At 57.3% G+C, this 10,481-nt stretch overlaps 1 protein-coding gene across 1 annotated transcript in view; it reads right to left on the reverse strand.

Annotated features, from left to right (window-relative positions):
- Positions 1-9,493, reverse strand: part of KCNJ3 (potassium inwardly rectifying channel subfamily J member 3) — a 59,442-nt gene extending 49,949 nt beyond the window's left edge. Inside the window, exons 1-2 of the mRNA XM_075092712.1 lie at positions 8,676-9,493; positions 1,017-1,233 (exon numbers count right to left, since the gene is read on the reverse strand). Coding sequence (XP_074948813.1) covers positions 1,017-1,233; positions 8,676-9,353 — 895 coding nt within the window. The 5' untranslated portion in view covers positions 9,354-9,493. The remainder of the gene's footprint in view (positions 1-1,016; positions 1,234-8,675) is intronic.
- Between the last annotated feature and the right edge of the window lie 988 nt (positions 9,494-10,481).

Genomic DNA, 10,481 nt, shown 5'->3' on the forward strand with positions numbered 1-10,481 from the left:
TTTAACTTTAAAACCCTTTCCTCCCTCCATATTTTATCCAGATTTTGCTCTATTTTACCCAATATTCATCTCATCTTTTAAAACGAGGTCACAAAATTTGCAAGTTTATACCAGTTACGCATTACAGATCCAGAAAATACCACCATTCATTTTCACTGTTCTGTGTATAATGCCTAAGCCCAAAATACTTACAAAAATAAACTCAGAAGTATACAAACACACCACTTCGTTTTAAAATTCTAATGAGCTATTTACAAAATTCCTTTTCTTCCATCCTTTCAGTTTTAAAACAGTTCTGCTAAGAAAAAAAACAACAACCGGGAGTGCTTTGGTCTGCATGTCAGCCCTGAAATCCCTACATGAGCCAGCTACGATCCCAGCAGGGAGTTCTTCTGGAAACATCAGGGAGTGGTCCTTGTTTCCTGACCAGCAGGGACAACTCACCGCTGCTGCCCCAGCCTCCCCGGGCACCAGGCTGAGCTGCTACCCTACTGCAGCCTGAGGCCCCTGGAGGTTGCCCCCCCCCGCTAGGAAAGCAGCCCAGCACAGAAACGCTGGGACACCAGCATACAGACTGAAAAACAAAGATATTCCGCATATCCCTCATAAGCGTTGCCCTGCAGCAGCCTGGGAAGCGAAGCAAGGCACTCACTGGCTGGGGGGAGCACCTGCCCCCAGCCCGGGCCGCAGCATCGCTGCCGGGCAATGGCGCGGGGACCACGGCACAACCCGCATCCCCCGCCCTGCCGAGCCACGGCGGCGACCGCGCCGGAGGCTTCTCAGCCTGGCTGGGAGCACCGAAGTGCATCACTTTGGTAACAGACACGTGGCCAAAAATCCCTCAAACATTTTCACTTTGTAGGAAAACACAACTTTGGCTGTCTTAAAGCATTTGCAAAATTTGACCGTGTCGTTGGATTAAAGGGCAATCTGAAGCACCCAATTTTTCCGAAAGCGGGTGGTACGACCTGCGGGGTGACATCTGCTTTCACGGAGCATTTGCTTGCTCTACTCACCCGTCGTTTCCACGATGCCCTCCAGGATGACGACAATCTCAAACTGCTCCGTTTGCATGCTGCGCTGGGAGAGGTCGTAGAAGGGGCTCTTGGCATCTATCACATGGCAGATGGTGAGTGGGGACACGAGGAAAAGCTGGTCAGCCCCTGTGCTGAAGCCCACGTCCAGCTCCAGCTGATCGAGCGGGAGGAATTCGCCCTCCGGGGTCTGGCGGGACTGGACAGGCAGCGAGGGGAGAGACAGAGAGAGACATCACTATTGGAGCAGCCATCACTGAGGCACCCCGACAGCATCCCGCATCCCTACCGGTGCTCTGCCACCACCCATCGCACGAGGCAAACCCCGGCCCAGCCACATGGCCATGAAACGGGTGGAAGCAGAGCAGGGGTAAATTATTTCTAATACCTGTCTTACTGCAAGTGCAGCTCGCCAACACAGGAGCCCTGGAAGGACGCTCTTCTCCCAAGTTACAAACAATAGAACGAGAGGGAACAGCCTCAAGCTGCATCAGGGGAGGTTTAGGTTGGATATTAGGAACAATTCCTTCCCTGCCAGAGTGGTCAGGCCCTGGCACAGGCTGCCCAGAGAGGTGGGGGAGTCACCATCCCTGGGGGGGTTCACACACCGTGCAGACGTGGCCCTTGGGGCCATGGTTTAGGAGGCCTGAGGGTGTTGGACTTGATGATCCTAGAGGTCTTTTCGAACCTTGATGATTCTATGATACCGGCTCTGCCACTGACCCGCAGCATCACCCACCAGGAGGGGAAGATGAAGCGCTTTGAGGCTCTGGCAAGCAAAAGCCACCCAAAACCTCACAAAATCCATGCTGCGACACAGTGACCCCAGGCAGGGGCCCACAGCCACCTCCAGGGTCCACAAACAGAAACTCCTTGCAGCGGTAGCAGCTGGATTAGTTACCAACATACCCATAAGGCAGGGTTCCCCAGTGCCAGCGAACAGCCACCTACATCAGCCCCAAAGCAGCCGAGCACACAGTTCTCATGGGAGGTTCATAGGTCTCTGTCCTTTTGACCAGAGGAGCCCAAAGAAGGGGATGCAGTTACTACTTCAGTTAGAGCTGCCTGCTAAGACACTGCAAATCACAATTTAACAGCTACATACGTCCAGAAAACCACACCTAGAGCTGAAACCTCAAACCCAGGGCTCCGGCTCGCGCGCCTCGCTGCAAGCTACGCCGCGCATCCCCGGGCCGTGAGCAGCACTGTAACCAGCACAGGCCTGCCCAAACGCTCCCTCTCCAGCTTTTATTTCTTCTCCCCGTGTTATGAATAGGCAGGAACAGAACATTATAGACCTTCCTGGTCATTATTATGGAATTTTCCGTTATTTGCTACTCAGATTTTAGAAAGTTTTACAAACTGTTGTATCCATCATACACAGCCAAATCCCAACGTTAAATCACTACTTGAGATGCATTTCCATCATTCCCGGTGGTTTGAGCTGATGTGAAACTTCCCATATTGAGCAAAACCACTGAATTGAAATGGGATTTTTCTTTTTGAATGGGAGCACAATTAGGCTTGCAGGATAAAGCATAACCTTTCCTCTAACTCTGCTTCCATTCTCCTCGTTATTCAGACCTGCTGCACTATGTATGTGGCTGGGCGGGAGGGTGCCCCGTTGGACAGGGAGCAGCGCAGCCGTCGCCTCCGGACTATCAGCGCTCCTACGAGCGACACCAGCAGCTCCCAGAGAAACCCAGTACCGTGCCTCCCGTAAAAAAGCCCCGCACTGGGAGCTGGAGCAGGGAGAGGAGGATGCTGGGTGCCCCTAGGGAGCGGGGCAGCCCCCAGGGAGGGCACAAAGAGTGCAGCCACAGCCAAGCCCGCCGGGGTCGGAAGCAGTTGGGAGCCTAAATGCAAACGGCAGCAGACAGAGCAAAACCGGATTATGCATCTCGCTTAGGATTTGGTTTCTATTTTTAAAATTTTCCCCAAACGGCGGCTAGATTTGAAGGAGATCTAATCCCAAACAAACAATTGTGTGTTTCACTGCCCTGAAGTTTCGGCTAAGAAACATGCTTTAATTTTTGTGTGTGAAAATCCAGATTTATCACACCTGCCTCTGCTATACCATCCTAGCGTACACCGTGCAGTTTTACATAAAGGCATTGGAGCCGAGAAACATCTAGAGCACATCTGCATAAATATCCTGCCTGCAGGGTTTTGTTTGTTCTTTCGTTAGAGAGAACTCTACTTTTCAATAAAAAGACAAAAACACAAGGAAAGCACCAAATAACACCTGTAAGCAGGGCAAGGAGCAGCTCTAGGGGGGCACTGCTTCCATCAGACACCCCATACCCCTACAACATTGTTACAGCCACAGGAGAGGCGAAGGCTGGCCCATTTCTGGGTGACATTGTCACTCTGGAGACACCAAAAGGCCCCCACCCAGCTCAGCTTTGGGACAGAGGAAGATGGTGGCCCCAGGTCAGACCCAGCAAAACGCAATTAGGAGTTGCGTGCACCAGCCTGTGTTACGAACACTAACGGTTTGGGGGAATCCTCTAAAGGGCTGGCTGTAAAAGCTCTGGCTCCTCTACTTCGGACTTCAGCTACCACCGCTACTGTCAAAAATGTTTTGCCTTTACGAGGAACTTCTCCAGGGATGCTTTCCAAGCAAGATCCAGGGAATACCCAGCAGTACCTGCCCCAAAATCTCAGTTTGAATCAAGCAGCCAAAAAACCCCTACCAGTGCAGAGGAGAGGATGACAAAGCAGGGTGAACTATTATTTTGCAAAAAATTTCCATATAATCAACATTTTAACAGATGGAAGAGTGATGAATAAGCAGGGTTAAAGACCATGCAGTACTCGAGGGACACCGCAAAGTCCAGAGAAAGAGGCACGAGCTGCAGGTGGGGAGCAGACGGTTGGACTTGATTATCCTAAAGGTCTTTTCCAACCTTAATGACTCTATTATTCTATTCCAATAAAATGATAGGGAAGCAAGGTTAAAAATGGGTGGGCTGCTGCCTGGGTGCCATGAGCTGTAACAGCTGCTGTGGTGCCGGAGGGACCCTCCTCCCACTCCCACAGCATCGCCACACCACCACCACTCGCATGGGGCTCCCAGGGACCCTCATCCCACTCCCTCGGCATCGCCACACCACCACCACTCGCATGGGGCTCCCAGGGACCCTCATCCCACTCCCTTGGCATCGCCACACCACCACCACTCGCATGGGGCTCCCAGGGACCCTCATCCCACTCCCTTGGCATCGCCACACCACCACCACTCACATGGGGCTCCCAGGGACCCTCCTCTCGCTCCCTCAGCATCGCCACACCACCACCGCTCACATGGAGCTCCCGGGAACCCTCCTCCCTCTCCCATGGCATCGCCACACCACCACCGCTCACATGGGGCTCCCAGGGACCCTCCTCTCGCTCCCTCGGCATCGCCACACCACCACCGCTCGCATGGAGCTCCCGGGAACCCTCCTCCCTCTCCCATGGCATCGCCACACCACCACCGCTCGCATGGAGCTCCCAGGGACCCTCCTCTCGCTCCCTCGGCATCGCCACACCTCCACCGCTCACATGGGGCTCCCAGGGACCCTCCTCTCGCTCCCTCAGCATCGCCACACCACCACCGCTCACATGGAGCTCCCGGGAACCCTCCTCCCTCTCCCATGGCATCGCCACACCACCACCGCTCGCATGGAGCTCCCAGGGACCCTCCTCTCGCTCCCTCAGCATCGCCACACCACCACCGCTCGCATGGAGCTCCCGGGAACCCTCCTCCCTCTCCCTTGGCATCGCCACACCACCACCGCTCGCATGGAGCTCCCAGGGACCCTCCTCTCGCTCCCTCAGCATCGCCACACCACCATCGCTCGCATGGGGCTCCCGGGAACCCTCCTCCCTCTCCCATGGCATCGCCACACCACCACCGCTCGCATGGGGCTCCCGGGAACCCTCCTCCCTCTCCCTTGGCATCGCCACACCTCCACCACTCGCATGGAGCTCCCGGGAACCCTCCTCCCTCTCCCTCAGCATCGCCACACCACCACCGCTCGCATGGAGCTCCCGGGAACCCTCCTCCCTCTCCCTCAGCATCGCCACACCTCCACCGCTCGCATGGGGCTCCCGGGAACCCTCCTCCTTCTCCCTCAGCATCGCCACACCTCCACCGCTCGCATGGGGCTCCCGGGAACCCTCCTCCCTCTCCCTCGGCATCGCCACACCACCACCGCTCGCATGGGGCTCCCGGGAACCCTCCTCCCTCTCCCTCAGCATCGCCACACCTCCACCGCTCGCATGGGGCTCCCGGGAACCCTCCTCCCTCTCCCATGGCATCGCCACACCACCGCCGCTCACATGGGGCTCCCAGGGACCCTCCTCTCGCTCCCTCAGCATCGCCACACCACCACCGCTCACATGGAGCTCCCGGGAACCCTCCTCCCTCTCCCATGGCATCGCCACACCACCACCGCTCGCATGGGGCTCCCGGGAACCCTCCTCCCTCTCCCATGGCATCGCCACACCACCACCGCTCGCATGGGGCTCCCGGGAACCCTCCTCCCTCTCCCATGGCATCGCCACACCACCGCCGCTCACATGGGGCTCCCGGGAACCCTCCTCCCTCTCCCATGGCATCGCCACACCACCACCGCTCGCATGGGGCTCCCGGGAACCCTCCTCCCTCTCCCATGGCATCGCCACACCACCACCGCTCGCATGGGGCTCCCGGGAACCCTCCTCCCTCTCCCATGGCATCGCCACACCACCACCGCTCGCATGGGGCTCCCGGGGACCCTCATCCTGCTCCCTCGGCATCGCCACACCACCACCGCTTGTGTGGGTCTTATGGGATTCCTGGGCAACCTATCCCCTCTGTTGCAAACCCCTCCTATTTTACAGCTGCAGTAAAATCAGGTGTTACATTATTCAGCTGTGAAGCCATCTATATGAAGTATGACTGCTTCTGCTCCGAGGGGACTGAGATAAAGATTGAGAGCGAAAATGTTATAGACAAACCAAATATTATTTCACAGCCACCCCTGAGTTACAGGCCGTATCCAATCCAAGGCAGGGCGTGAGAACTTGGACTACTGACTATTTTGCAATTGGAGCCAATACATTTGTCAAATCAAATGACCTTGAGTGACTCCTTTGACTCAGTGTGATGTAGGGAGGAAAGTACAGGGCTTCTGAGTTTCATTCGTGTTCTTTACAATCCTGGAGATTCATTTTGAAAAGTTAACATTACAGTGAATGAGTCTTTGCACACACTTCCCTGTTTTAAGGCTTTCTATTTGGTTTTTTTTCTCCTGCATGGTCTAAGCTTAGCAGGAAAAAAAAAAAAACAAACCCCAAACAACAAAACCAAACCCAAAACAAACCAACCCAAAATTAAGAACAGTGTGTTGGGATTTCCGGTTTTACATAGATTTTGCAAGCAGAATAACCTTTTACCAAGAAAAGAAGCGTTTGAGCAGGAAATCTGCGAGCAGCCCTACAATTAACTCTGCCCTCCCGCTTTTGCAATAAACCTGCAACAGAGGTTACACGCAAACCCCAGCAGAACCACCGAATCGGCGATCCCCCTCTGCCACGCACTCGTGCTCCTGCAAGGCGGAAAGACCGTCCGTGCGTGGCAGCAGCCCCTGGAAGGGAGATCGCTCTCCCTGCTGCAATCCTCTTTTTTCCTCCCCCTTTTTTTTTGGCCAGGAAGCCCGGCCAAGCACTGCTCCTCCCCAGCAGCGAAAGGATGCACCGTGCAGAGATATTTGGTAGGGGATGCGCAGAGCCAGCTCTAACCGTATCCATAGAAAAGCCACATTTGAGCCCTTTATTATTATTCTTGCTCGCATTTAGAGCTCCCGCGGGCTGGGCAGCGAGGGGCCGGGGGAAAGCCCCCGAGCCTAGCAGGCAGGGGGCACCGCGGGACGCCCGTGGCTCAGCGCGCCAGCCCGCAGCCGCCCGCACCCCCACGCAGTGGCGTGCATCACGCGTGGCTTCTCCTTTCCCTACCGCGACCGAAGCCCCACGACGCAGGGACAGCTTGCTTTGTTTGAGCTGCAGCTATGGCAGGGCTCCCCGGGCTCCTCTCGCTTTTTCACTCGTTTATACCCAGCTGCAAAACCTTCACCCTCGTGACTTCGGCACTGCCGTCACAAAGCCAGAAGAAAAGATGGCTATGAAGCCGCTTTTTCACGTGTTTTAAGTTCAGGAAATTTTCTGGAGCCTCACTGAGTTTTAAGCTCCAACTTTTAAAATTCCCCTTGCGGCACCTCTGGATCCGAAAAGATTTAATTTCTAAATTTGTAACGGAAATAACTCATTTTGGTTTTTCTTAAAGCTATTAAAGATGTATGTTAAATGTGACGGTCAGACCTCTCCCTCATCAGGATGGCCTCACAAGGCAGGTGGAGTGGTCACCGTGGGGCCCTCTAAAGACCGGATGATTCCTTACCAGGCTAATTGCCCGTCATTCAATTTACGCCTCTAAACTTCTGACACGAGGAAACAATCAGGGACAGCTCGTGTCAGGGAAAAGCGGAACCGAGATGCCAGCTCGTTATTCAAAAAGAAAAGAACGGGAATAGATGCCTCCAGGTCAGCTGCAGCGAGAGCATCTTCACCGATGTCGGTCCCAGCTACCGCAATTATCCGGGCACGGCACGAAGGAGACAAATGAAATTATGGAGATTCTTTAAATTCCTCTTGCCTCCCCCCCTCCAGCTTGTTGAGTGCGAGCACTACCCCTCCTTTTGGCCACAGGCTCCCCCACGGTTCGGGATGCAGCGAGGGTTCTGCAACCCTCACTGAACGCGGCGACGCTCCTGCCAGCAAAACCCCCGTTGGAAACACGGATTTGGGCCAAAACACGACAACTTCAGAAGGCTCTGAGCAAAAGGCACTTGTGCTTCGCTGGATCCGGGTGCAGCAGACGGGGGATGAGCATCCCTTTGCGGGGGGTGGGGGGGGTGGGCAGCCAGCGGAGCAGGGAAGAAAGCAGGGCAGCCCTCCAAGTGGGGTGTGTCCCCCCCCAGGCAAAGGGACCCCACCTGCCCCTGCATAGCACCCACGCCAAGGGCAGGTCACCCGCATCCCGGGCCGAGGAAACATGCGGGATGCTCTGCGGGCAAACGTCACCCGAGCCATCCCCTTCCACGCTCATCCCATCTCAGCAAGTCTCAGATAACCCCTCAGTTCTCCCCAGACACGCAGGGCCCCTTAGCACGGTTTTTAAGCCTCTAAGCCTGGCATTCTGCTTTCCACGAAGTTCATGCACCATGTAAATAAAGTTCTGCCTGACTGGACTCACCGTTGCCTGAAAGCAGAGAAGCACGCCAGAAAGGCAAACAGCCTTCTGTTAAAACGCACACCAAGGAATTCCAGCTACAAAGTAGTTACTTGTCAGAGAAATCTAGCGTTTTATAGAAAAATAGAAACGTGCGCGTAAACCCCATGTATTATCCTACAAGGCTGCCGGTAAATCAGACGGTTGAGAGTAAATCTGGTGCCCGACGGCTGAGCCTGAAGAGCATCGCAGGGCCAGGGAGGCAGCCCCGGGCAGGAGCAAGGGACGGCGAAGCCCCCCTGCTCGGCGAGCTCCGGGGGCGGCGCAGAGGTGGGGACGGCACGGGGGGGGGCCGGTGGGGGCAAGCGGGTCAGGGCAGCACTTACTTTGAGCAGCTTGCAGCGGATCTGCGCCGAGACCATGTGGCTGTTGCGGAGGTTGCCCACCCGGAACATGAGGGTGAGCTTGCCGTCCCGCATGGAGATGGCGGCGTGCTCGCTGAACATCAGGGTCTCGGCCCTCTTCTTGGGCTGAGACATCTTGATGAACATGCAGCCGATGAGGAAGGCGTCCACGATGGAGCCCAGGATGGACTGGAAGAGGAAGAGGATGATGCCCTCGGGGCATTTGTCCGTGATGTAGCGGTACCCGTAGCCGATGGTGGCCTCGGTCTCTATGAAGAAGAGGAAGGCGGAGGGGAAGTTGTAGACGTTGGCCACGCAGGGGGTGTAGCTGTCGTCGTGCGCCTTGTTGAGGTCGCCCCGCATGTAGGCGATGACCCACCACATGGAGGCCATGAAGAGCCAGGCCACGGTGTAGGTGAGGATGAAGATGAAGAGGTTCCAGCGCCACTTGAGGTCCACCAGCGTGGTGAAGAGGTCCGAGAGGTACCGGCTGGTCTCGCCGCCCAGGTTCCCGTGCTGCACGTTGCAGCGCCCGTTCTTGTCCACGAAGCGCTGCCGCTTCCCCCGCGGGGCCGCCCGGGGGGGCGGCAGCCCCCCGCCGCTGGCCGAGGTGCTCACCACCTGGTACTCGTCCCCCAGCTTCCTCCGCAGCGCCGACATGCTCCGCTGCGCGCTGCTCCGCGCCGCTCCGCGCCTCCGCCCGGCCCGGCTGCGCCGTTCTGCGGCCGCGGAGGCACCGCTCTTGCGCGGCCGCCACCCACGCGGAGCCGGCGGCAGGGGCGGTGCGGCCCCGGCGGGGCCCCGCCCGCAGCGCCCCGCCCAACACCGCCCCGCGCAACGCCCCGCGCAACGCCCCCTGCAACGCCCCGCCCAACACCGCCCCGCGCAACGCCCCGCGCAACGCCTCCTGCAACGCCCCCCGGCTCAACGCCCCGCCCAACGCCCCCCCGCGCAACGCCCCCTGCACTGCCCTCCCGCGCAACGCCCCGCGCAACGCCCCGCGCAACGCTCCCCCGCGCAACGCCCCGCCCAACGCCCCCGCAACTCCCCCTTCAGCGCCCCCCCCTCCGCGCAACGCCCCCCACAACGCACCCCCCGTGCAACGCCCCACCCAGCGCCTACCGCATCGTCGGGGCGTTCCTCACCCTCATCATCCTCCCCACCGCCGTCCTCACCCCGGTCTCACCCCGTTCCCCCACCGCACCCCCCGTGGGAAACCTGCCGGGAGGAGGGGGGGGCGGGGAGGGAAGGTGGGGCGCCCCGGCTCCCTCGTGGCTCGTTTTATCTTCAATTTTCCCCACCCTTCGCTCAAGCGACCGGAACCAAAGGCCAAGGGAGACCCGCCGGCAGCAAAGCCAATGACCGGGGTTCACAACCTGCGTTAGCACGAGCAGCGCCGCCGGCGGAACGCTGCCCGGGCGGTACGCGGAGGGCTGGAAGCCCACCTCGGTGTGTTCGCGGAGAAGCCGGGCGATGCAGCCGTGACGCCGGGCGAGGGCACGGTTTCCACATACAGGTATTTCTAGGCCAGGTGGTCAAAGAAACTGGCTTAGGGGGGGCTCTAAAATTGGTGGGTTTGAGTATCTCTTGATCACTAATGGCCATTTTTAATAATTGGGAAAATACCGGGTAACTTTCAAAAGAGTTTTTAGATAAAGAGCAGAAGGAAACCAAGCTCCCGTATTTGAAAACAATAAACAAGAGAATTACACGCTTTCCAATGACAGTCGCAGGCAAAACAACTGACTCGATCCGTAACGATTTCTGAGGCGTCAGAGGAGGTTCATC

This window comes from Phalacrocorax aristotelis, chromosome 5, assembly GCF_949628215.1.
Source record: "Phalacrocorax aristotelis chromosome 5, bGulAri2.1, whole genome shotgun sequence".
Classification (NCBI taxonomy): Eukaryota; Metazoa; Chordata; class Aves; order Suliformes; family Phalacrocoracidae; genus Phalacrocorax; species Phalacrocorax aristotelis.